Source organism: Colletotrichum destructivum, chromosome 1, assembly GCF_034447905.1.
Source record: "Colletotrichum destructivum chromosome 1, complete sequence".
NCBI classification, from domain to species: Eukaryota; Fungi; Ascomycota; class Sordariomycetes; order Glomerellales; family Glomerellaceae; genus Colletotrichum; species Colletotrichum destructivum.
The window spans coordinates 2,156,762-2,179,464 of record NC_085896.1 but is presented as its reverse complement, the minus strand read 5'-3'; the positions used below and the strand labels follow the sequence as shown (position 1 = coordinate 2,179,464).

At 56.4% G+C, this 22,703-nt stretch overlaps 11 protein-coding genes across 11 annotated transcripts; 6 read left to right on the top strand and 5 right to left on the bottom strand.

The window, feature by feature from the left end:
* The first annotated feature begins 881 nt into the window (after nucleotides 1-881).
* CDEST_00676 (uncharacterized protein) lies at nucleotides 882-2,373 on the top strand. The gene is made up of 2 exons (XM_062916835.1): nucleotides 882-1,894; nucleotides 2,008-2,373. Exons 1-2 carry the CDS (start codon nucleotides 1,395-1,397, stop codon nucleotides 2,354-2,356), a joined length of 849 nt encoding a protein of 282 aa, XP_062772886.1. The 5' UTR covers nucleotides 882-1,394; the 3' UTR covers nucleotides 2,357-2,373.
* A 1-nt stretch (nucleotide 2,374) lies between these two features.
* CDEST_00675 (Putative GPI mannosyltransferase) lies at nucleotides 2,375-5,581 on the bottom strand. The gene is made up of 4 exons (XM_062916834.1): nucleotides 4,696-5,581; nucleotides 3,994-4,379; nucleotides 3,788-3,915; nucleotides 2,375-3,731 (listed from the first exon to the last, which is right to left on the bottom strand). The coding sequence occupies exons 1-4, from the start codon at nucleotides 4,802-4,804 to the stop codon at nucleotides 2,804-2,806; spliced, it is 1,551 nt and encodes a 516-aa protein (XP_062772885.1). The 5' UTR covers nucleotides 4,805-5,581; the 3' UTR covers nucleotides 2,375-2,803.
* Nucleotides 5,582-7,845: 2,264 nt separating this feature from the next.
* Nucleotides 7,846-8,317, bottom strand: CDEST_00674 (uncharacterized protein; the record flags this gene model as incomplete). The annotated part of the gene is made up of 1 exon (XM_062916833.1): nucleotides 7,846-8,317. One exon carries the CDS (start codon nucleotides 8,315-8,317, stop codon nucleotides 7,898-7,900), a length of 420 nt encoding a protein of 139 aa, XP_062772884.1. The 3' UTR covers nucleotides 7,846-7,897.
* Nucleotides 8,318-8,371: 54 nt separating this feature from the next.
* On the top strand, nucleotides 8,372-10,289 carry CDEST_00673 (Putative S-phase kinase-associated protein). Its single transcript, XM_062916832.1, has 5 exons — nucleotides 8,372-8,605; nucleotides 8,771-8,873; nucleotides 8,938-9,035; nucleotides 9,101-9,271; nucleotides 9,332-10,289. Exons 2-5 carry the CDS (start codon nucleotides 8,807-8,809, stop codon nucleotides 9,506-9,508), a joined length of 513 nt encoding a protein of 170 aa, XP_062772883.1. The 5' UTR covers nucleotides 8,372-8,605; nucleotides 8,771-8,806; the 3' UTR covers nucleotides 9,509-10,289.
* CDEST_00672 (Putative large ribosomal subunit protein eL39) lies at nucleotides 10,290-11,558 on the bottom strand. The gene is made up of 3 exons (XM_062916831.1): nucleotides 11,412-11,558; nucleotides 11,009-11,109; nucleotides 10,290-10,863 (listed from the first exon to the last, which is right to left on the bottom strand). The coding sequence occupies exons 1-3, from the start codon at nucleotides 11,415-11,417 to the stop codon at nucleotides 10,815-10,817; spliced, it is 156 nt and encodes a 51-aa protein (XP_062772882.1). The 5' UTR covers nucleotides 11,418-11,558; the 3' UTR covers nucleotides 10,290-10,814.
* A 587-nt stretch (nucleotides 11,559-12,145) lies between these two features.
* CDEST_00671 (Putative small GTP-binding protein) lies at nucleotides 12,146-13,812 on the top strand. Its single transcript, XM_062916830.1, has 5 exons — nucleotides 12,146-12,538; nucleotides 12,671-12,709; nucleotides 12,793-12,876; nucleotides 12,957-13,280; nucleotides 13,357-13,812. Exons 1-5 carry the CDS (start codon nucleotides 12,464-12,466, stop codon nucleotides 13,378-13,380), a joined length of 546 nt encoding a protein of 181 aa, XP_062772881.1. The 5' UTR covers nucleotides 12,146-12,463; the 3' UTR covers nucleotides 13,381-13,812.
* A 118-nt stretch (nucleotides 13,813-13,930) lies between these two features.
* CDEST_00670 (uncharacterized protein) lies at nucleotides 13,931-14,476 on the top strand. The gene has a single exon (XM_062916829.1). It carries the CDS (start codon nucleotides 14,092-14,094, stop codon nucleotides 14,464-14,466), a length of 375 nt encoding a protein of 124 aa, XP_062772880.1. The 5' UTR covers nucleotides 13,931-14,091; the 3' UTR covers nucleotides 14,467-14,476.
* Nucleotide 14,477: 1 nt separating this feature from the next.
* Nucleotides 14,478-16,721, bottom strand: CDEST_00669 (uncharacterized protein; the record flags this gene model as incomplete). The annotated part of the gene is made up of 1 exon (XM_062916828.1): nucleotides 14,478-16,721. The coding sequence occupies one exon, from the start codon at nucleotides 16,719-16,721 to the stop codon at nucleotides 16,311-16,313; it is 411 nt and encodes a 136-aa protein (XP_062772879.1). The 3' UTR covers nucleotides 14,478-16,310.
* Nucleotides 16,722-17,948: 1,227 nt separating this feature from the next.
* CDEST_00668 (Putative catalase core domain, catalase, mono-functional, hem-containing, Catalase superfamily) lies at nucleotides 17,949-18,825 on the top strand. The gene is made up of 4 exons (XM_062916827.1): nucleotides 17,949-18,299; nucleotides 18,384-18,617; nucleotides 18,690-18,746; nucleotides 18,796-18,825. Exons 1-4 carry the CDS (start codon nucleotides 18,072-18,074, stop codon nucleotides 18,814-18,816), a joined length of 540 nt encoding a protein of 179 aa, XP_062772878.1. The 5' UTR covers nucleotides 17,949-18,071; the 3' UTR covers nucleotides 18,817-18,825.
* Nucleotide 18,826: 1 nt separating this feature from the next.
* CDEST_00667 (Putative catalase hem-binding, catalase immune-responsive domain, catalase core) lies at nucleotides 18,827-20,180 on the top strand. The gene is made up of 3 exons (XM_062916826.1): nucleotides 18,827-19,508; nucleotides 19,591-19,901; nucleotides 19,959-20,180. Exons 1-3 carry the CDS (start codon nucleotides 18,831-18,833, stop codon nucleotides 19,987-19,989), a joined length of 1,020 nt encoding a protein of 339 aa, XP_062772877.1. The 5' UTR covers nucleotides 18,827-18,830; the 3' UTR covers nucleotides 19,990-20,180.
* A 3-nt stretch (nucleotides 20,181-20,183) lies between these two features.
* Nucleotides 20,184-21,419, bottom strand: CDEST_00666 (uncharacterized protein). Its single transcript, XM_062916825.1, has 3 exons — nucleotides 20,999-21,419; nucleotides 20,789-20,854; nucleotides 20,184-20,612 (listed from the first exon to the last, which is right to left on the bottom strand). The coding sequence occupies exons 1-3, from the start codon at nucleotides 21,083-21,085 to the stop codon at nucleotides 20,514-20,516; spliced, it is 252 nt and encodes an 83-aa protein (XP_062772876.1). The 5' UTR covers nucleotides 21,086-21,419; the 3' UTR covers nucleotides 20,184-20,513.
* Nucleotides 21,420-22,703: the final 1,284 nt, after the last annotated feature.

Genomic DNA, 22,703 nt, shown 5'->3' with positions numbered 1-22,703 from the left:
CCATTGAGTCGTCTGATTGGCTGCTCCTCCCCCGGTCCCTATTGCCAATATTGGCATCTTTTTTTCCCAGGGCTGCACGATGCTGCCGCCCCCATTTCCAAGACGACGCCGGGTTTGGCCCCCCTCCCCCCGGGACACTGCGAGATGTGCTGCATGCCGCCATCCCCCCTCTCCGTGAATCTCTCGAGAGGTACAACCGGCGTGCTCGATGTTGATTTCGAGCCGGGACGCCCCCTCGCACTGAACCGGAGACCATTGAGGGTGACTTAAACTTACATTAGGGAGGGACCCGTGGCGTGTGAGAGCTGGTCGTAGGCGCGGGAGGTGGTGAGACGAATAGGCGCTCAAATGGGGGTTACGCTAAGAGTCGTCCGTCTCGCGTCCTGATCCGTCGCCCGCGATGCGGTTGCATCCTGCCCTACCATACAGGAACCTACTTCGGGGCGAAGGGGCGGAACCGCATGTCTCGGGCAGCAAAGATGCTTATAATAGAGGAGGGACAAAAGGAGGAGGGCTGCATACATTCCCGCTCAAACCAAACTTCTGCCTGGTGGAACGGAACAGCAGCATTTAGCGAGAGTGCCACAAACTCGCCGTTGTATCCTTTTGCCACTTTTATTCCTGGGATATCTACCCAGGGTACCTACCTACCTACACCAACCTACATAGGTAACTCCCGGCGGAGGCAGCAGTTCCCGTTACTCCTGATCCTCTTTAGGGAAGCTGGAGAGAGGAAAACCTGCCAGAAGGGGAGGGTTGTATTGAAGGAACACGCGAGGGCCAACCTAGCTACCAACCTGGTCAGCTAGCCCTGTTGGTGGTTTTATTGGCGCCGCTTCTCTCTCTCTCTTTCCTGACGTTTTCTACTTTATCCTTGCGCAAGCGCCATCCCCGAGAGGGAAGGGGTCTCTTTCCCATCGGGCCCTCTTTGCTCTTCTGGTTTCTTCATCTCCTCTTCTATCTTCCCTTCCTCGTCACGGCGTTGACTAGTCTTTTGTTTCCTTCGTCCCATTTGATGGTCACCGCTTGGTCGTCGTGGTAAAGCACCATCGCCCATCTCCGCGAAAATAAGAAAGGTCACCACCCCCCACGCCCATATCTGAACTACAAATCTTGGCGAGCCGGCACCGTCTCCATCAAAAAGAAAAGAAAAGAAAAGGGAAGGAAAGGAAAAGGGAGGGGGTGGAACGGCTGCCTTCCGGTCTACCTCGGAATACCTACAACTAATCCGAACGAGAGGGGTGTGCGCCAACGGGGAGAGGAAAAGGGCAGAAGATAGCAAGATTATAAGAATCAGAGACGAAAACAAGAAAGACCCGAAATCAAAATCCTGAAGCACGGCGAGCGAGTCTCCTGCTCGCCGCTTCCCCCTCTCCAACCAACCAAAAGACATCATGAAGGAAGGGGAGAAGTATCTCAACATGGCGCACCACCAGCAGCAGCAACACCAGCAGCAGTACGACTCGGGCCTCGAGGTCGCCCACCCGGGCCCCTGGAACCGTGAGGACTTCGCTCTCGCCGAGGTCGCGCCCTACGTCCACGTCGACGCCAAGACCGTCTCGACGCCGCAGGTCGCCGACGACCCGCTCTCGTGGCGCAACTACTACCACAAGCAGAACCCGGGCCTCGAGGTCGCGCCCTCGTCATCCGTTTCCACGACGACCGCGGCGGCATACGGCCAGCACCATCCGCCGGGCTATCACCACCCGCCGCCGACGTCGCCGGAGCCGAAGGCGATGGGCGCCGACGGCCGACGGAAGCTGTGCGGCGTGCGCCGGAGGCTGTGCTACATCATCATGGGCGTCGCGATAGTCTTCGCCGTCGCGGCCATCGCCGTCGGCGTCGGCGTGGGTCTGGCGTTCGGGAAGCGGTCGCAGAGCGGCGGCTCGTCATCGTAAGTCTCACCCCTTCTCCCCTCTCCGTTGTGTCTCTCAACCTACCTATCTCACACCACTCCACCCACCACACGCCGGAGTAGCTCTTCTAATACTGACACGGCCCCCCCAGCGGCTCTAAAACAACCCCAGAATCAACAAAAACGGCAACGATAACCTGCCCGGCCTCAGACAACTCAACCTTCTCGGCGCAGGACGCTCCCGCCCGCCACTTCCGGCTCCTCTGCGGCCACGACTTCAACTCGCAGGACGGCGCCATCGACCTCACCTCGGCCAACGCCACCACCATGGCCGCCTGCATCGACCTGTGCGCCGCCGAGGCCACCTGCGTCGGCGCCGGCTGGGGCGACTACTACGGCAGCCACCTCTGCTGGATGAAGAGCCGGCTCGGGGAGATGAACGTGTCGGGGAACTGGCTCTTCGCCGTCGACGTCGACAAGACGGCCGCGGAGTCGGCGTAGGGCTCTCCGCGCACCGCTGTCAGACGTCAAAGAACGGTTGGATCTGGAAGAGAAATGGCCGGCAAGATGATGAAGGGTACTGGCGGTGGGAAGCGTGTGTCAGGGAGAAGAGTAGTGGCGTCATGGGGCGCTCGGGTTCGCGCTGGAGAGTCCCGCTGCTGATCAAGATATGGGGAGTAGCCTATGAAACGGGACGACTAACGAACCTCTGCGTCTCAGAGAAAAAAGCAAGAGAGAAAAACCAAGAACAACCCCGGAATGGACTGTAGTGGGATCAAAACGGGCGACGACAAAACGGCGCTCTCGGCGTCTTTGGGATACGGTTCAGGCTGTGGGGGGTACATGTACGATACCAATTTCACTCCAGCTTCAGATCGGAGAGGGGTTTGTCATCAAACGTTCAAATTCTTTTCAATCATTACTTTTTTCTGGTCTGTGCCCCGGCCTTCATTTGCAGCTCTTCGTCACCCGCCAGGCGACGAGACCGCGTCTGCCAACCACCCGCGCCAAGGTGTTCCAGATGCCGTCGTCGCCGAAATCAAGATCGTCGAGGTTCAGGTGTTGTCTGTATCGCCAGACCTCACGGAACCGCAGGCCCTTGAGTCCCTTGTTAGAGAGGTAGGGGTCGATCCACGTCGCCGAAGCCGGCGCCATCAGGTATGTGCCGTTCTTCTCCTTCAGATACTCTGAGTTGCGTCGATCGGCGGGCGTATCGCACGTCGCGAGCTTGGTGAGCTCCTCGAGAAGCGCGTCGCCCTTCATGCCCATAACATCGCGTGTGGTGAGGACCTCGTTTTTGCCATTCAGTAACCATATGGGCGGCGTGTAAGTCTTCCACCAAACGGCCTGCGTCGCATCCGGCTGCTTGCTCAAAAAGACCTGGCCCGGCACTATGCCGCCCTGGTGGTAAACGCCCATCAGGATGCCAAAGAAAAGGTTGAAGAGAATCCAGGCGCCGATCCATACTCGGAGAAGGGTACGGCTTCTGGGCACGTGGACTGACGAAAGAATGAGCGGGACAGTCGGCAACAGGAACCGGGCTTCTTGGTGCTGGAAAATAGACAGGACGAAGACGCCCGAGATGGCCGAGTAGAGTCGAAGCGACACGTGCGGCTGAGTGAAGAGCAGAACCGCCGCCGGGCCGATCAACATGGGGATGTTGACCAGCAGATGCTGGTACCAGGGGTGCAGGCCATGCTGTGCAAGGTTGTCTGAGTCAATGTTGTAGAGGAGGTTGTTGAGTGGCGTGACGACTGGTCGGGAGACAAGGTCTGTCCACTTTATGGGCTCAGGGAGGTAAAATGCCGTATCCAGGGTGATGGCGACCAATGTGGTTGTGAGAGCGGCCAGCACCATGACGGTGAAAGAAAGGGGCCTGCCGGGCAGTTAGTGAGCGTATCCTTAATGACATGATGCCAAGGATGGACCAACCGATTGATAAAATGGGGTATCAAGCGGAATCCAGGAATCAACAAGAATGCCGGGAAAGTAATCCTATTGAACAATCCAAATACGGCCACTATGCCGAGAATCGAAGAAGCAAGAAGTGATGATTGTTGCTAGAACAATAACAGAGGCATTATTAGCATATCCACAGGTGTCCACAAAGCTGTACTAAGGGAAGGGGGGTCCCTTACCGGACTCTCGACAATGCGCTGGATCAAGACCAAGCACCATGCAACGACCAGACATTCGACCGAGTTCGAGAAGGTGTGTGTTTGGTAGGTCCAAGTGACATAGGACGAAGCAACAAGAAGCACAGCAACGCGACGGTGGCGTGGGGAGCTGATGAGCTCATGAATGGCCCAGTCCTCCAGCACGAAGCTAGTAACAAACATGAGCACTCGCAGGGTCCAAAAGACTGCGATGGGAGGGATCTCTCCGTCCTTGCCGTTGCCGATCCACAGCCATCGCAGCAGCAGCATAGGCAGACCATACACAGGCCATAATGGGAAGACGCTTCGTATCGGATGGTCGTTTGTGAATTCCCAGGTGTGTCGGACCGGGTAGCTAAAGATTTGGCCTGCGCCACGCCGTTAGTCTAGGTCTTCCGCAGCGAAAACAAACAGGCCAAATTGAGCCCAAACTCAATCCTAGCCCAGCGACAGCTCAGGGAAGCTTGGGGAAGCTCCGTGGCGCAAAGCACAGAAGGGGGTCCGCCACGCACGCGAAGAGGACAACAAGTGTGAGGCAACAGCGACAACAACAACAGCGACAACAACAACAGCGACAACAACAACAGCGACAACAACAACAGCGACAACAACAACAGCGACAACAACAACAGCGACAACAACAACAACAGCGGCAGCAGCAGCCGGAAATAGGGCCAGACCTACCTGCAATGACCTCTGGGCCTTGGAAATTCTCGTCGGGGTGAAGGTAGCTGGGCGACAGCGCAAACCACAGCCGGATCAACACCAGGAACAGGTATGTTCTCCGCCACATGGCTGGTACTGTTGCGAATGATTACGTAGTCGTCGGGAGTGTTGCGCGCAGTGAGAGCATCGGTCCGCGGCCAAGAGCAGGTGAATCGCAGGTCGGTCGCCGTCAGCAGGGGCAAGGTCGGCGGGAGGTTCGTTGCGAAAAGGAGTGTCGGCCGCAACGTCGCATCATCTGAAGGGAGAGTACATGCAAGAGGAGCAACTATGCGACTGTCGGCCAGGCGTGTAGGTGGGCTGGGAGTGAGTGAGGTGAAGGGGAAGAGCAAGAAATACGATCAAGCTGTAGAGAAAGGGAAAAGATTATTGCAAGGCCAAGTATCCGTACGGCGAGGGAGGTAAGAGAGAAGAAGTGCGCAGGAAGAAGCAAAAAGAAAACAAAAGCAATAATATGCTGCGCAAAGGAAGGACAGCTAAGGTAGATAGGTGGTAGGTAGGGTGATGGTCAGGATAATTCTGCGCTGCTGACGCTGGGCGCTTAGTCCAATGTCCCAGCTCCAGCTCGTTGGGAGGGGGCCCTTTTTTTTAAGTACCCAGGTAAGTAGGTAGGTATCTAATGGTTGGTAAGGTTCCAGTTCCCAGTTCCCAAGCAATCGGCCCAGAACTATCCAGATGAAGGTGTATCCGCAATCTCGGAGACTAGCAGGCACATGGCCCCTGCTCTCGATTCTGTTTGGTGCTTCGGTGCTTCGGTGCTGTTCTTCTCGAGATGAGGTGTGAGTGAGGCAAGGGTGAGTGAAGTATGATTGAAGTCAGGCAGGAAGGCAAGAGTACGAAGACGAAGACGAAGGTGGGTGGGCGACCGTGGGGTGTTATTTTTGCAAGGAAGGGACAGACAGACAGACAGACACGATGCGATATGCCTCTTGCTCTCGCCTGCCCTGCCTTTGCTTGGTAAAATGCTTGTTCCGCGGCACACCTCACAGGCACAGGGATCGCCAACCCGGTGCAGCTGTCCTATACCACGGTGCAGGTGCAGCGTGATGCGCGACGTGGCTGCTGGGGCTGGCCAAACCTGAGGAGTGAGACCTCTGGCCGAGAGAGCCCGCTGCAAGCCTGCAACGGCCCCCTGTTCCCTGCCAAGTTCCTCTCGCTAGGGCTCTCGTGTGGGAACGCTAGCCCCCAAAACGGGCAGGACGGAATAGCATTGGCGACCTTCCATTCTCTGATTTATTCCTCCTCGCCCTCTCTCGTCAAGCACCAGGGGGTGGGGAGGGGAGGACAACACCCCTTTCCCCTGACAGAGGCCAACCAGATAACACGCTGTCAGTCATCAGGTTTCTCGAACCATGGCCGTCAGATTGTATGGTTGTCATCATGCATCATTTGATCCATTTTCCATCTCCTCGACCTGGGGACAACTCGTCGACTTCCTTGATGCCAACCCGTCTCCAAAGTAACACACACGCGCCACACACCAGTCGGGTTAACTAACCACCCCCCGTTCGTCCTGCGAGGGCCGATATCAGACGAACAGAATGACATTAGACCCCGGGGGATGGGGGGGGGGGGCGCATCTTGCGCAGACGCGGCCGCGTCTGCGCCCTCAACGGAAGCTTCGGCTTGGCGCGCCCCTCGAGGTCCGATGCGCTATCCCATGGGGTTGGTCATCATGGATGACTGTCATCGCAGACGGAGGCCTAGGGCGGCGCACCTCCGTGAAACCGGCCAAGTCATCGCTGTATATACTCCCGCCCAGCCTCAGTCTCGCACTCCAAGTTCCTGGCGCGACGCAAATGCCAGGAATGCTTTGCCATATGTCCCCATCCCCCAGTGTCTCGCGCCATCTGACTGCGCGTCATGAGACCAGCGGTTCCCCTGCTCGTCGTGGGGGTCGATTCCGTGGAGTAGACAGGCTTCTTTTAAGTGCATGCAGCTCGCTTTCGCCATCGGCCCTGGCTTGTCCTATCTCCCCCCGTCTTCTCCAGATTCCAGCCTGATATTGGCTTCGGTACCGGGCCACATCCATGACTTTTTCTGTGAGCAGACAACAGTCAACCATGCCACAAGAAAAAAAATAGGGCACCGCGCTCAGATGGCGAGGACAAACCTGACGGCCGACTGGACCGTCGTCGACCTCGACAGCCTTGAATTTGGGACTACGTACACTAGCTATCTAGGGTCAGAGCCACTCGCCTGAGCGCCTCGTCTTCTCCGTACAACCGTTGGGCGGGTTGGTTGACGGTGCTCCGCCGGCACGGAAACGGAGGGGCCATAGACTCGACTTCGGTCTCGGTGCAGTCTGGATCGCGCCGAGTCTGCCTCGCCGGCTCTCTCGGCCCCTGGCGTAGCAGACATACCCAAGTCCAACAGCACCAAGCGCCTTCCTGGTGACCGGTGGCAGGGCCGTATGTTGCGCTCTCCAATTTGCCAGTTGGCATCGACAGCCCGGCATAAACATTTCGTTTAGGTTGCCCTTAACAGTTGCATCTTCTTACCTGGTACATGCGGCGGGAAGAATGCGCTTTTCTCAAACTCGGTTCTCGTTAGAGGCGCTATACAAGATCATGGGTTGGCATATGGTCATGGGTTCTCTCTAAGGAGGCTTTGTCTTGACCTGTGTCATGAGACAGCAACGACAGTTGGAAACCCCGTTCCAGACCCGATCATCGAGTGCTTCCGAAGGTCTTTATGGTGAAATACTTTGGCAGATCAATCTCAAATCTCTATTGTAGGAGTTCGACATCAGGAAAGCATGATAAAGAGTCCACGATGCACACTGCGTACGTGGTTGTCCTGGGCCAGAAGATTGTCATAGGTGTGGTCAGAGAACGCCAACTTTCCATACTTATAGTGGCATTGTGACACGCGGAGTCACTCATGTTTTTTTTGAACTGGTGCCTCGAACTGTTGCTGCTGCGCATCACGCCAGTTCTATCCCCCAACGTACTTGGCTTGAGGCTTCAGCTTATCAGATACTCGAGCAGCCAACCTGGCATCCAACAACGTTCATTCGTCGGCCAAGTCGTCATGACTGGTTCAACTCTGAAGCGCATGCCCAAGTTACGTCGCGCAAAGCAGAGACGAAAACTCGACAATTTGATGCCCAAAATATTCAAGTCATCAAGTTTAATCAATGTAGAAACCTATCGACTTAACTCTAGAAAGGGCTGAGCTGTGGCGGCCTGGTGGCAGCAGCAAACAAAGCCACTCTGCTAGTAAGCCGCAAATGGCATGCAGCAGTCCGTGCCTTCTTTTCCCAGCCCCAAGAACGTGTATGACTTCGGGGAGGAGTCATCCAAGTGAGAGGGATACTTCCACCATGCTTCTGCCTAACGACCCCGGTACCCTGGATTGGAAGACACAGTGCTCTTAGAAATCCCCCTTCTCTCTCTCTCTCTCTCTCTCTCTTATAGAATAGGTAGCTAGGTAGACTCTTCGACGGGGCGGATCTCCCACCTCGAAGCGCCATGCCTCTCATTGACCTGCATTTGAGCGGGGAACCTGAGTGGCCGGCGGATTTGCAGTGCCCATGGACCAACTTCTCCAGGCAACCAAGGCTAATTGACCCACTTATCATCCGAGAACAAACTCTCTGAACCAACCAAAGTGCGTGCCTCCTGCCCTTTGCCTTCACTGCTTCTACCCTCTCCGGGTAGCCGCACCCTCTGTGCCTTCTTCTTCTCCACCAGCTGCCCCCAGCCTGAAAACCAACGTCAGCCCGCGAACGTGATTCAAAGGCCATCTCCAACCACAAATCACCTACTTACCTCCCGTTTGTCGGTACCAAATCACCAACCCAAACGGAAACAGCCCACAGTTACTTCCGCCCACGAACCCTTTACTTAGATTTATTTTTCTCCGATATGTGAGTGAATGTCTATAACACAATCCAGCGACTGCCACCTCCGACCGACTACATAATTCCCCCACCTTCCTCTACCAACAAACGGCCTCAGTCGATCAATCAATCAATTACCACTCGCCCGCTCGCCCATCGCAACCCATCACTTTCAAGCTGACGCTCCAGAAGATAGTATCCCACAGTCATCCATACATATCAGCTAAGATGGCCGCCGAAAAGAAGGACTCCAAGATCTGGGTGCAGTCCAACGACAACATCACCATTCCCGTCGGTACGTCAGACCCCTCACGCCACCACTCGGCCTTGTCGCGTTTTGTTGATTTGGTGGACTCTAGATCGCGTTGTCGCTGAGCGCTCCATGCTCATCAAGAACATGCTCGAGGATGTTGGCGACGATAGTATCAGCCAGGAGAATCCCATTCCCATCCCGAACGTACGTCTCAATCCCGCCACCTCTTGCTTCACTTCTGGACAGTTCGCTAACTCTTTCCGTTGCAGGTGAACGAGGCTGTCCTTCGCAAGGTGATCGAGTGGTGCGAGCACCACCGCAACGATCCCGTCCAGACCCAGGATGATGAGAACGATGCTCGCAAGAAGACCACCGAGATTGAGGAGTGGGATCAGAAGTTTATGCAAGTTGACCAGGAGATGCTCTTTGAGATCATCCTTGTACGTTGCCCCCTCGTTCTGGCCCCAATTGGCAGCGTGCCCAAGCTGACGTCCGTCTAGGCCTCCAACTACCTGGACATCAAGCCCCTCCTCGACGTTGGCTGCAAGACGGTCGCCAACATGATCAAGGGCAAGTCCCCGGAGGAAATTCGTAAGACATTCAACATCACCAACGACTTTACGCCCGAGGAAGAGGAGCAGATTCGCCGTGAGAACGAGTGGGCCGAGGACCGATGAGACCCTCGGACGATTCGAGTGGCGGCCGGAGTATGGGTTCGAATCCCTCTTCGGATATCTCCCTCACTCCTAATGTGTGATGCATCGTACTCCGGCGTTTTATGACGATCGCTCTTTGATTCGGTTTGGGTTACCTGGAAATTTGAGGTTCGCTTCACAGGCCAGGCTTTGGGTGTTCATGGACAGGGACATCAGGGTGGAGAACGACGCGGTCGATACACGACTGCCTCTTTCGAAGCAGATATGCTTCGCCGGTTGGTTTGCTAGACAGTCATAGCAAAGCAATTTCAGTGTTTATTCGCAAACGAAAATATAATGAGGCGCTGGACAAGGATGGTGACAGCGACATGTGTGGTGGTGCTTCTCTCATGTGCGGAGGGTGAATGCGCTACTCGCCGGCGCCAGACGCCGACGGAAGCTTGACCCTTTCACATACCCGTCGGACGTAAGCATATATCTCCTCTGGCCAGGAAGTCTTTCCAGTGTGGTGTTGTCAGCTACCTATTGAAACTGTATCAAGAAATGTAGCACACAGGACCATGTGACTTTGTGGGGGCAATATTGTGTCTCTCAGAGCGCCACAAAGTCCACCTAGGCAAAAGAATCTGTGGTACCATGCTTGTGATAGTGTCCCGATAATGGAAGGTTCGAATTCCGGGCCAGAAGGCGGTTTCGACGATTCATGGTGGCACCATAGCGGCCTAACACACGTGGCGGGCATTCGCGGGGCTTCAGGCTTCTTTCGTTCCAGGGCCGAAAGAACAATTCACATTTCAGCCAGGCATGGGACAATGTCGTCAATCTAGAATTGATTGGAAAGATGGACGAGTAGAGCGGATCGATATTTCGGCATAATCAACCGAGCCCGATGAATGCAAGCAACGGCTAGTGGGGGCCACCAGGACTCATTGGTCCGAGGCCATCACCGAGACGCGGTTCAGACGGACGGGGGGAGTCGTTGGGGGCCTCGTGTCTTCGTTCAGAGGCATCAATGATTTTGCATTCCTTTCCCTATGACCGTAACATGCAATACGTAGAGTCTAGCCGAGCCGGGCATTCCCATTTTGTTTCCCCTCCCATCCTGTGTAGACTCCCCTTCCCCCCCACGAATCGGAACTCGTAGCCAGTGGGTATTCGTTTCGAGTCCGTCAGAGTGACCCCTCCCAGTTGTTAGAGGAAACCTCTCCCAAGTTCGAGCGCGGTGTCGTCGTTTCGGTCGGCGGTGCCATGGAAGGACCAGGGGAAAAGCCCGCAAGGGTGTATGGCAAAGGGGGGGGTTTTGAAGAGAGAGAAGGACGCGAGTGGTTTAGATGCCGAGCTTGCTCTTGCGCCAGTGGCGTCTCTTCGCGTTGTAGCTGTGCCTGGTGTCAGTATTCTGTTTGCGATGCAGGGGAGACAAGCGTGTCGGGGGTCAAGAATCTCTCGTCCGGTCCTCTTCCTTTCACGAAGGATCGGAAGAGGTGCCAGAGTAGCAACTCTCGAAGGAGGGGTGTATCGTACCGAATGGTGTTACCGGTGCGAAGACGGATCCATTGGGGGATAGGGCGGTTCTGCTTCTGCGCCTTGGCGAGCTTCTGCTTCGTGCGGAAAGTCTTGTGGCTCTGTATTCGTGAAAGGAACGTCAGCGTTCTGCTTCCGGGTATAGAATGTTTCTTCGTTGGCAGCAGCCCCCCTCCTTCTTCGATGGTGATGATGTGTGTTGTCTCCCCGTTCGTCTCCGTTGCTGGTCTTCTCTCAAAGTCCATGAACCCGCGCGATAGCGAAAAAATCGCGGGGTGCCTCCTCCATCATCCGGGTTTCCAGGTAAATTTCGACCGCGCGTGCGCGGGGAGAGGGAAGGTCACATCATCATCGTCGTCGTCGTCGAAAGGGGGCGCGCAGAGAGGGCGTGGACATCACGTACCGGCATTTTGACGGCTGTTGGCTGATCAAAGTGGTCGAGTCCTTTGGGTGCAGTTGTGCTCTCGATTGGGTTGCGGAGGAATTTCTCATTTCTAGAGAATTCGTGCGCACAGGAGGCGTACCGGGTTAGCGAGCCCGCAATTGCCCTGATTGGCGGGCAGGGCATGCGGTGGGGCCGGTCACGCTTTCCAGAGGAGTCACTGCAGGAAGGCACTCGCCTCAGAGGCTCAGCAGAATGTGGCTTCCACAGGGGTCTCTGATTAGATAAGGGAAAGTGCTGACATAGACTGGAAACCTCAGGCATTAATGAAGAGTGCTTACGTGAAGCTCTGGGGTCTCAATTGGTACATGAGCCAAGTACCGACCAAGGCTCGGCGATCAGCAGTGGCACTGGCAGCTAGCGGACCCGTTTGGACGCCCGGAGCCCAGAATTCCCATCCATGCATGTCTTAAAAACTGTCATTTAGGGGGGGGGCGGGAGGCAGGCACAGTGGCACTCCTGTAGTGCTGTGGTGGAAAACGGGTCTTCCCTCTCGGGGGAGCAAGCCATCGAGAACCTTTACAACGGTTCTTTGTCCACTGGGCCGGAGAGACAAAAAAAAAAATGGCTTGACGAAACGAAACGGCGATTTGGAACCAAAGGGGAAAAGGGACAGATAGACTCTGGGTCATTTCATTTTACCCCTGAACTTCACCACCCATCGTTGATTCCGCATTACCAATACGGATACTGTTCCTGCGTTGTACATAAGGCATCCGTACCCTGGCCTGCTAACTCACCGTCTGACTCTCTGGAGCGGAGTTTCTCGTTTGCACTTCCGTCATTCTGGTATCGCCCCTTGGGAAACAAGCCACCTTTACTGCCTACCATTTCACCCTCCAAACCTCCTGTCCCGAGGCCAACCGCGTACCTAGGCATTGTGACAGCATACCACTATTATCTCCTGTCGCAACGCTCCCGAACCCGCGACACCACCGCCCTCGCATCCCTACCTGGCGACTTTCAGCTGCAACAACGACGCCCTTCAAGCCCTCCGAAGTTAATCTATCAAGATGGGCGCAAGCATGTCATGGCTTTCCGGCCTCTTGTGGTCCAAGAAGGAGATCCGGATATTGATCTTGGGACTGGTACGTCGCAACACACCGCACCGGGCAGTACCCATCACCGCTGCTCTCTTTGAGACCCAAAAAAATAGAGAGAGAGAAAAGAAGACGGGCCCCGAAAAACGAGCGCAAAGGGCTGACAAATTCCAACTGTAGGATAACGCTGGCAAGACGACACTTCTGTACAGGTTGAAGGTGAGTCTGTGCTCCATACGAAGCCGCTAATCGCGCGCGCGCATGTGCAAACGGCGGCGAGACTAACCCATTGAACTTTCTAGATCGGCGAGGTTGTCACCACGATCCCTACGATAGGATTCAACGTCGAGTCCGTCACATACAAAAACCTCAATTTTAACGTCTGGGTACGCGGAGACCGACCCCTCTTCTTGCAGCAGACATGCAAAGAGACTGACACAAGCGCCCCGCGCGCCCTCGCCTGTAGGATCTAGGCGGTCAGACCAGCATCCGGCCGTACTGGCGGTGTTACTACGCCAACACGGCGGCCGTCATCTTCGTCGTCGACTCGACCGATATCGAGCGTCTGCAGACCGCCGCCGAGGAGCTGGGCGCCATGCTCAATGAGGAGGAGCTCAAGGACGCCTCGCTCCTCGTCTTCGCCAACAAGCAGGACCAGCCCGGTGCCAAGGGCGCGGGCGAGATCTCGGAGGCGCTGCGTCTGGGCGAGCTGCGCGACCGGAACTGGAGCATCATGGCCTGCTCCGCCGTCGACGGCAGCGGCGTTACAGAGGGCATGGACTGGCTTGTCGTATGTCGTTGTCTCGTCCCTCGATTTCCTTGGGGGGCGGTCCCTTTTCTTGACAGAGAGCGCTGACATCTTGTAGCAAACCGTCAATCAGGAGTCATAAACTCGGAGTTCCGACTTCGTGGATCCCATGCGGCGACCTCACCGATCAACCTTTATATATAACGCCCCTCACGATTTATAATACAGCCCTTTTTAGTTGGGTAGAGCTGCGCAGCAACGTGTGTTTTGTCGACGTCTTCGATAGGGGAAGGGCATGCCTGGTGTGTCTTCCTGTCTAGGGACGAGGGCAGTGTACGGAAGAAGGAGGGCATTGAGGAAGTTTTTGCCAGCCAGCCCCGCGTGTGACCCATAACGTTGACGACTTTTTTTATTCTTTTGGGACGGGAGGGCTCTCGAACATGGATGGAGTGACACGTATTGCGCATATACTTTTCATGAGGCGATCAGAGATCCTGGCGAGACGAGGAAAAGAAAGAGAAAGAGAGAGAAACTCGATTTGATTCATCCTTTTATCAGTTTATATGCTTCTAATGCCAGCACGGGGACGTCGTACCGCGTCCCTGGTTCTGTTCTGACACGGTCACCTCTCTCCCTAGATCTTGGCAGTATGGTGTTCGGAAGGACCTCACGAGGTCATGACGATGAGCTGATATTCATATACTTAGAGTAAACTACCGACGAGAAGCAACACCGGGGTTTCTTTTTTCTTTTTAAAAAAACACCTGTGAGCGACTGATCCTCTACCTAAACCAGGAACGCGGCCACCGCTCCGAAAACCGCCGCAACAACCCCCGGCCGGCGGCCGGCCGCCATGCCCGTCTTGGGAGGAATCGAGGTGGGTGTGTCGGACGACACGAGCGAGGTGGGACAAGGCGTTCCCTCGTTCTCGGAGGGCACCCTCTTAGCGACGGGCTCCCTGAAGACGCACGTTGGCGGCTTCCCCGCGCCCGTCGACGTCGGCTGCGAGACGTCAGATGATGGCCGCGTCTGGATCGTCCGCGTCCGCATTGCTGTGGATGAGACCGTTATGGCCGGAGAGTGGGACGTGGTGGATGGCGGGGGGGTTGACGACGAGGGGGACGGGGTGGCCGGAGGCGAGGATGAGGATGAGGATGAGGAAGGGGAGGGTCTGTTGTTGTTTGGCGGGGTGAGGCAGCCAGCCTTCTTTGTCGGGCCGCAGGTCTGAGTGCTCTCGCAGGACCAGAAGTCGGGGGTGAGGGGCTCGTTGCAGCAACGATGGGTAGCTTGGACGCAGAAGGGACCACAGGCGATGGTATCCCCCGGGCAGAAGACTTCGTCGTCGCTGTCGCCGTCCGCGGGTGGGGTTGAGGTGGGTGTCGGCGTTGCTGCCGCGAGTGCGAGGAGGGAGAGGAGGAAAAGGGGCTTTGCGAGGTGCATGTTGGGCGGATTTTCCGGAGGTGAGGCGTCTACGGCTTGAACTGAAAGTATTGGTATGAGGTTGTTGATGATAAATATGCTCGTCTTCGGGCACTAAAAATCGACATACATGGGATTTCGAGCAGGAGGCTAGGGGTCCTTGGGACTCTTACTGCTAGTACAGAGAGAAAACGATATCTTAAATGGGATTTCGAGCTTGTCATCAATGAGGCCTGCTCCCCACGACGAAAATGGGTCCCCCTTTTTAAAACAACCCCAAGACTGACGGACGTCTGCTGTGATTCACAGATGCGTATGCGACGATGAATCACGAATGCAACGCGGCGGTGAAGTAGACTCATGTTTGCTCACAATCACGTCCCCTCCTCGCCTTGTGGACAGACGACGACAACGACTACGACGTTCGGGCCCGGGTCGGATGCGGGTGTGACGTTGCCCTCTCCCGTTGCGGAGAGTTTGCCACGTTCGTCCAGGCCTTCCCGCTTGTCCATCAACCGTTTCGAGCATCGCGTATTGCGTGTCGCGAGTGTCGTGTTTCGTAGGATTTCGGGGGTGCTGTGGACGACGAGGGCGTGGATACGTCCGGTTCGTCTGCCATGGTTCTCCTTTTCGTCTACTTGGAGGAGAAACATGCGATCACAGTCTAGACAGAAAATGCATCCAGGTATCATAGGCGACCGTCGACCTCCCCCAACCCTCGTGTTACAAATATGTTACTGACTTTGATTACCTCATCTCTTTATAGAGTTGGCAACGGGTTTTCCAAAGATGTTGCCTTCTCCTTCTGTCAATTGCGTACCCAGACCAGGACGGCTGTGAGACTCGTCCGCAAATTCGCGACGGTAAGCGGATCAACACCGCGAGCACTGCGGCAAACCACGACCCTGTGGCTTCCGCCAAGGGTGCCCGACGGAAACGACTCCTTATAAGAGCTGTTGTCACAATCAGCTTTGCCTGGTACGTAAATCACCCTAGGCTGTCTGCGGCAACCCCTGGGCGGGCATCTCATCTCTCCTCAGGTGAGACCCTTTGGCGGAAACTTCAAGAAACACTGTTTGTGGTGCTCGCTGTACCCTCGGAATTCTGTGCTTGTACCAGTGCAAGACGGTGGAAGATTTCGTTTTCTTTCCACGAGTTCGGCGCTGGTGCTCTTCACCTCTCATTGCATTAGCGGACCTGCGATATGCCAATGTCATTCAGTCGATGTCGACGTTGACAGGTGTGAGACTGAAGGCGCAAATCGATTCTAGTTGAGACTTGGACGTGATGGTCTCCCCGCGTTGAATTTGGGCACGATATCTGAAGACTCTCGTGCCGTGATTGTACGGCATTCGCCCAGTGAAAATCAGAGGATGAATCCTTCACTTTAAAATCACCTGCAAACACATACAACAGTAATGCTGTAAGACGTTGTACGGCAAGACGCTGTGGTTTGCCGCTTCCCGCTGACAGGGCCGTCTGACAGGTGTCATCGGTGGCCCGGCGGGTCGGTCCCACTGTCGCTTTCCTCGGAACGACTTCGCTTTCGGAACGCTTTTCCGTCAGCCGAATCGGAACCTACCTCGTACCAGTTGGCCAATGTCGAATTCTCCCAAGGTTACTCTGTTCCCTGCAGCGGCGGCATGGGTAGCTTTACGATATGCATAGAACCATTCTCTTGTTAAACGTACTTTGTGGTGCTACAAAAGACCTGGGATCAACGGTGTCAAAAACACCAAGTCCGTGAAAGAACCCGGACACCCCCGGGATATCGCCGAGGTGCGATGTCTCAGCCCTCGGCGTCCTCGGCGCTTGGCCGACTTGCGCCGTTCCAAAGCAGAGCCCGGGAAACCCGCCGATCTTCTGCGGGCTCGTGAGCCGAGCCTGCAAAGAACCATGTGACACCGCGACTTGCCTGGACCTCGGCGGCTGCGCAAAAAAGTCTATGGCGCAGACGCGACTTGACCGTGGAACGCTCTGCGCGATCTCGGCGATAACACAATCTCTGGCTGCTGCTGCTGGTCCTGCGCTCCACTCCCCTCCCCAGGCCGAGGGAGAAGCCATTGTTGATGGGGCACCGCCGGCTTGGACTGCCTTTTCGGGGCCGGCCCAGTGATGTCATGGCAGCTTGCGTCCACCTACTCCCGATTCGGGCAAAAAACACGAAGTGAGCAGAGGCTGTCGGTGAGCCGGTTCGGTGAAGCGAAACGGAATGTTCTGTCGTTGATGGGAGACGGAATCCCCGGGCCCGGGCTATGAAGGGAACTCGGGTTCACGCCAGAGCTTCATCCAAACGCCGAAAATTGGTTGCCTCTTGACAGGCAATTGCAGATCAAACAGATAACAAGCGAACCAACATGGCGTTTGCATTTGAGCCTGCCTTCCGGTGCTTGGCTCAGCCGTCGAGGTGCATGTAAGTGGCCTGATGGATAAGCCCCAGGAGCATCGGCATGTCCATGCTGCGCCGTGTCCCCCGCCCTTTCTCCCGCGAGATCTCTGCGAGTTTTCTCCGCATGGCCAAAAGGCTCGAATCTCTCCCAACCCGACGTCAACGCATCCAAACATGTCCTCATTCCTTCTCCCCCGCAACATCTGGGGAGGTCAGCCAGACCGGGTCATGACTGGTGCACCCGGCAAAGGCCAACTTGGCAGTGGGTGGTGGGACCCCGCCGTTGTCGGAGGGGCCCAGTAATGCAGGAAGAAGGCAGCCTGACTGAGACTTTGAATTATGTCGAGGGCCGCTCGATATTGCGACGACTTTTATACATCGTAGCCTCTTACACCTAGGCTGGAGTTGAATCCCGAGCAAGACCATGTAGAAAAGTCGCCGCCATTCCAGAAGCAATACTGTTGATGGAGGTAAACGCAGGGGTGGAGCTCCATATGGAGTGGATAGTAGCCAAAAGACTACTACGTAGGAAATCTCGCGATGGACCCCCCTCCCCCCGGTGGACCTCGGCCTTCTCAAGCTTGCATTCACCGGCCCTCCTATTGGCCGCGTGTCCCCGCCAGAGCTTCGCAAACCTGGCATGTCGTGCCCTGGGGCTTCTGTTTTTGCTTCGTAACTTGGCCGCCCTGAGTGGGAGGAGAGCTGCTTCTGGAGACTGGGCTCCAAGAGCCAAAAGAAACTGGAGCTGCTGGTGAAAAGACAGAGAGAGAGGGGCCGAGGTGCTTGCCGGGAGGGAGGGAGGGTCCCGCCGTCTTTTCGCTTTTCCCTTTGTAGTACGGGCAGAGAATTAGATTAGTATTTATTCATGTTTCCCCCCTGGTGACCCTCTTTGATCCGTCTTTGGATCTGACTTGCCATTTGCCGTCCTGTGTTTGCCGGTCATCATCACCAATACCGACTCGAATCCCCCCCCCCCCCCCTCCTTACACACGAACGAAGCCGAGAAACCAGACCCGACGACCAAGATGGGTTCCGACGAGAAACCCCCTTCCACCTACCGGTACAACGAGAAGCCGACTTACACTACGTCCAATGGCGCCCCCGTCGAGAACCCCCAGGCGTGGCAGCGCATCGGTCCCCAGGGCCCTCTGCTGCTGCAGGACTTCCACCTGATCGACCTGCTGGCTCACTTTGACCGCGAGCGCATCCCCGAGCGCGTCGTCCACGCCAAGGGCGCCGGCGCTTACGGCGAGGTTCGTTACTGAATCTCTCCTGTCGATAAGAATGAGGACCGTCTGTGAGAGAACGAGGAGACGCTGACGATGACCGGCCTGCAGTTCGAGGTCACCCACGACATCAGCGACATCTGCTCCATCGACATGCTCAGCAAGGTCGGCAAGAAGACCAAGGCTCTCGCCCGCTTCTCTACCGTCGGCGGCGAGAAGGGCTCCGCCGACTCGGCGCGCGACCCCCGCGGCTTCTCCGTCAAGTTCTACACGGACGAGGGCAACTGGGACTGGGTCTACAACAACACGCCCATTTTCTTCATCCGCGACCCCGTCAAATTCCCGGTAATTTGATCTATTGGGAGGGAGCGTTTGGCTTTCTCTTACTTTGGGCGTTGGTCTAACGTTGTTTACCAGGTGTTCATCCACACCCAGAAGCGCCACCCGCAGACCAACCTCAAGGATGCCACCATGGTAAGTCTCACCACCCACCCTCGACGGGATTCACTTCTAACTCGACCAGATGGTAAGCGATGACCTCTAAACTTGCTGTGCGCCATGTTATTAACGGGCGAAACGTTCGATTACTGGACGAAAAACCAAGAGTGCATTCATCAGTTGATGCACCTCTTCTCCGACCGCGGCACCCCCTACTCGTACCGCCACATGAACGGTTACTCGGGCCACACGCACAAGTGGACCAAGCCAGACGGCTCCTTCGTCTACGTCCAGATCCACCTCAAGACGGACCAGGGCAACAAGACCTTCACCAACGAAGAGGCCGGCAAGATGGCCTCCGAGAACCCCGACTGGCACACCCAGGACCTGTTTGAGGCCATCGAGAAGGGCGAGCACCCGAGCTGGACCGTCTACGTTCAGACCCTGACGCCCGAGCAGGCCCAGAAGTTCAAGTGGAACATCTTCGACCTGACCAAGGTCTGGCCGCAGAGCGAGGTGCCCCTGCGGCCCTTTGGCAAGCTCACCCTCAACAGGAACCCCGAGAACTACTTTGCCGAGATAGAGCAGGCCGCCTTCTCGCCGTCCCACCTCGTCCCGGGCGTCGAGCCCACCGCCGACCCCGTGCTGCAGTCGCGCCTGTTCTCCTACCCGGACACCCACCGCCACCGTCTTGGCGTCAACTACCAGCAGATCCCCGTCAACGCGCCCCTCAACGCCTTCAACCCCTTCCAGCGGGACGGCGCCATGGCCGTCAACGGCAACTACGGCGCGAACCCGGTACGCCCCTCCCCCTTCCTCCCCATCCACGGGGATCTGATACCAAGATCGAATCAAACGTTACTGACCCGACTTCCTGCAGAACTACGCCTCGACCTTCCGCCCCCTGGACTACAAGCCTGTCAAGGCCGTCAACACGCCGCACGAGAAGTGGGCCGGCGAGGTCGTCACCGACCTCTTCGGCCCCGTCAAGCCCGAGGACTACGAGCAGGCCCTCGGCCTCTGGAAGGTCCTCGGCCGCCAGGAGGGCCAGCAGAAGAACTTCGTGTCCAACGTCTCGGGCGCCCTCGCCGGCGCCCACCCGGACGTCCGCGCGCGCACCTACGACATGTTCTCGCGTGTCACCCCTGATCTCGGCGCCGCCATCAAGAAGGAGACGGAGAAGATTGCCGCGTACGTGAAGGAGAGGGGTGTCTCGTTAGTCGGATGTGATGCTGACCGTCTTGATAGGCCTGCCAAGGACGTCCGCTCCAAGCTGTGAGTGGGAGGGGGAACGTTTTAATTGTAAGGTGTATAAGAGAAAACGGGATGCCGGTGTCCCCCCCTGTGTAAGTGCCGGCGCGGTCAGTCCGTGTCGCCGCGGTGAGAAAAAGTGTTAGTTGAGAGATCGTAGCGGGCTGTAGACTGTCATGAGAGCGATGTAAGACAAGCTCTAAATACCCCCCCCCCCCCCCACCTATGTGAAAAAATGGAGAAAAAAGTACAATTGTTTAAGGACGGTATTCTACAAAAGTGTGACAGAAAGAGAAAAAAACGCCTCGGGCATGGAACCCGATGCCCTGGTATATGATGGTGTATACGCCTTGTTTCCCCAGCCACAAAAAAAAGCCACTTCCCTATGTCCATATATAGACCACCTCCTTTTGTCCCTGCTGCCCAGACTCGGTTCGATCCCCCCACGCACGCGTCTCGTTACGAGGGGGGCGACATCGATCTCTTATCTCGAAGCCGACAACCTCCAAGAGCCCCCTTCGACTCGGCGAGTCGGGAAAAGGGAGGGTGCCACTAGCAGCAGCAGCAGCAGCAGTCGCAGCACTCGTAGCAGCAGAGGCCGGCGCAGATCCCGCAGCAGACGGCCTTGAGGAAGCGGGGGTCGTCGATTAGCTATTGCGCTTGGCGGAGAGGGAACTCTCGCGCATCAGCGTCCCCGGCCTTTTTCTTCTTCTTCTCGCGCAAGGACGTTTGGAAGTTTTCAGAGGTTTGTAGGGGAGTTTGAAGGCGAGTTTGGGGTAGGGAAGGGGGGAAGGAGGGGAGGATATTGATTGGGGTTGTCAACTTACTCCGCCATCGCCGCCTCCGCCGCGCAGGTTCATTGTCTGGTCCATCGTCATGGGCTGGTTCGGGCGCTGTTTGGTCGACGGTCAGCTCATGCTGGAACTCGACAACATTGGGCTGCACCGTCGTGTGCACAGGGGCCGAACGGGTGGGAGAAGGGGGGGAAAGGGTGTAAAAGAAGAAGCCGAAGGAAAGACTTCGGGCCGGGAACTCACAGGTTGCTCGGCGCTGAAGCTGCGTTCTGAGAGCACGGCTGGCGCGGGCTCTCTTGGCATCTGATTGTACTCGATCTGGCCCGACATTTTCTTCTTTCGGTAGGTAGGTAGGTAGATTAGGGATTATAACGGCGCAGTGTTTCCAGATGGAAGATGCAGTGACGCTCCTTTTGTTTGGTTATGTGTTTTCCTTTTGGTCGTGTTGGCTTCTTGAATTTAACCCCTGTGTTCTAACGAGAGTGGTGGGCGGTTGTATGTATGTATGTATGTATGTATGGGTGTATATAAGAAAACGTTGAGCAACGGGTGTGGGAGGAGGGGGAGGTCTTTTCAGGTAAAAACCAAGAAGAACAAGGTCGTCACACGGATGGACGTGCGGGACAGCGATCGATCCCTTTATCAAAGGTGAGGAAGAACGAACGGCATGGAATAAGAGTTGGGAAACCGAGTCTGAGGTGCGTGTCCCCGCGGTCCCGGGGCCACCCCTTCTGCATGACGGAGAGGGGAGACCAGACCAGACTAACGAAGGGGAATGCAAGCGAACGAGATGCAAGGATGGGCGAGGCTTAGATCAGGCGGTCCACCGGTTCGGTGTGTTTGAAGGTTTTTGGAGTTCCAGCTGCCGATACCGATCGACGCAAGTACACACACACACACACACGTACGTACGTACATACCTACACTAATAAATACGATATACGCGGGACGTCTCTTCTCTTCCCCGTTCGGTACGTTACATACCTACCCATGCAAGAAACCCTCCCCGCGGTGAGGACACACCGTGTGGCAGTGTGGCATGGGGCTCGGGATACCCTTCCCAACGGTCCTGCGCTGAGACAGGGCTTGCGCCTGACCTCGTGGTTGTGCACAACACTCGAAGATGACCGGAGGGAGGGGGGTCCCCGATTGCGGGAGGGGATGGGTGGAATGACCCCAGCGGCGGGGCCGCGAGCGAGATTCCGAGTGCGGGATGCGTCGGTACATGACTATGGAAAGTTGCTCGAGGTCGCACGGTGGCAGCACTAATAAGCAGGAGGGAGAGAGTGTGTGTGTTTGTCGACGGCCTTACATCACTCCCGCTGGCATAGGGGATGACTCAAAGTCTTTTTCGGTGTCTGGGTGCTCGTTCGTCCTGCCTGAGTTCATGCAGCGCTGGCGACAAGATCCGATGTTTTGTTGTTGGGGGGGGGGGGGCGCAGATGCGCAGCACCTGGCCTGGTGGCACGGCCTATTTTAAGGCTTTGCTAGTTTATTCTAGATTGTCTCGAGAAAGAGCCCTAGAACGCGGTCTCCGCGGGTGGATTCGAGGTAGCAAGGCTCCGCGGTGACAAGTGGGCTTCTCTTTAAATGACCCCGGGGATCCCGATCGAGCGCGGGATCGCGCGATGCTGACTCGTCGCCAATCAATGAAAACCCCGCGCGTGACGAATGAACTGCTTTGGAGAGGGGCCGTTCTTGCTGCGCAGAACTCGAGCTGCGGTTCGGCGTGGTGTCCTGTGGGTGCTAACCATGTATAGGTACAGGGAAGCGAAGACTTCGGGTTTTGGGGGATCTGGGAGGGGATTCCGTGTTTCTTCAGCCTCTCCAGCTAGCGTTGACGGAACCCGACTCCAGAGGAACACCCTGCTTCTGGCGTCGTAGCGAGATGTTTGGGGCCGTCGCGAGGGTAAGGTACGGGGTAGGCCTGCCGGGCTCTTGAATTCGA

Coding starts and splice junctions, on each gene's coding strand:
- CDEST_00676 (XM_062916835.1), top strand. CDS start 1,395: ATGAAGGAAGGGGAGAAGTATCTCAACATGGCGCACCACCAGCAGCAG. Junction 1,895..2,007: donor CAGAGCGGCGGCTCGTCATC/GTAAGTCTCACC, acceptor CGGCCCCCCCAG/CGGCTCTAAAACAACCCCAG.
- CDEST_00675 (XM_062916834.1), bottom strand. CDS start 4,804: ATGTGGCGGAGAACATACCTGTTCCTGGTGTTGATCCGGCTGTGGTTT. Junction 4,380..4,695: donor AGGCCCAGAGGTCATTGCAG/GTAGGTCTGGCC, acceptor GGCGTGGCGCAG/GCCAAATCTTTAGCTACCCG. Junction 3,732..3,787: donor ATACCCCATTTTATCAATCG/GTTGGTCCATCC, acceptor ACTGCCCGGCAG/GCCCCTTTCTTTCACCGTCA.
- CDEST_00673 (XM_062916832.1), top strand. CDS start 8,807: ATGGCCGCCGAAAAGAAGGACTCCAAGATCTGGGTGCAGTCCAACGAC. Junction 8,874..8,937: donor CAACATCACCATTCCCGTCG/GTACGTCAGACC, acceptor GGTGGACTCTAG/ATCGCGTTGTCGCTGAGCGC. Junction 9,036..9,100: donor ATCCCATTCCCATCCCGAAC/GTACGTCTCAAT, acceptor TTTCCGTTGCAG/GTGAACGAGGCTGTCCTTCG.
- CDEST_00672 (XM_062916831.1), bottom strand. Junction 10,864..11,008: donor CGCACCGGTAACACCATTCG/GTACGATACACC, acceptor CACCAGGCACAG/CTACAACGCGAAGAGACGCC.
- CDEST_00671 (XM_062916830.1), top strand. CDS start 12,464: ATGGGCGCAAGCATGTCATGGCTTTCCGGCCTCTTGTGGTCCAAGAAG. Junction 12,539..12,670: donor GGATATTGATCTTGGGACTG/GTACGTCGCAAC, acceptor TTCCAACTGTAG/GATAACGCTGGCAAGACGAC. Junction 13,281..13,356: donor AGGGCATGGACTGGCTTGTC/GTATGTCGTTGT, acceptor GACATCTTGTAG/CAAACCGTCAATCAGGAGTC.
- CDEST_00670 (XM_062916829.1), top strand. CDS start 14,092: ATGCCCGTCTTGGGAGGAATCGAGGTGGGTGTGTCGGACGACACGAGC.
- CDEST_00668 (XM_062916827.1), top strand. CDS start 18,072: ATGGGTTCCGACGAGAAACCCCCTTCCACCTACCGGTACAACGAGAAG. Junction 18,618..18,689: donor GCGACCCCGTCAAATTCCCG/GTAATTTGATCT, acceptor GTTGTTTACCAG/GTGTTCATCCACACCCAGAA. Junction 18,747..18,795: donor ACCTCAAGGATGCCACCATG/GTAAGTCTCACC, acceptor TAACTCGACCAG/ATGGTAAGCGATGACCTCTA.
- CDEST_00667 (XM_062916826.1), top strand. CDS start 18,831: ATGTTATTAACGGGCGAAACGTTCGATTACTGGACGAAAAACCAAGAG. Junction 19,509..19,590: donor GCAACTACGGCGCGAACCCG/GTACGCCCCTCC, acceptor GACTTCCTGCAG/AACTACGCCTCGACCTTCCG. Junction 19,902..19,958: donor GAGACGGAGAAGATTGCCGC/GTACGTGAAGGA, acceptor CCGTCTTGATAG/GCCTGCCAAGGACGTCCGCT.
- CDEST_00666 (XM_062916825.1), bottom strand. CDS start 21,085: ATGTCGGGCCAGATCGAGTACAATCAGATGCCAAGAGAGCCCGCGCCA. Junction 20,855..20,998: donor GCTTCAGCGCCGAGCAACCT/GTGAGTTCCCGG, acceptor TCGACCAAACAG/CGCCCGAACCAGCCCATGAC. Junction 20,613..20,788: donor GCGGAGGCGGCGATGGCGGA/GTAAGTTGACAA, acceptor CAAGCGCAATAG/CTAATCGACGACCCCCGCTT.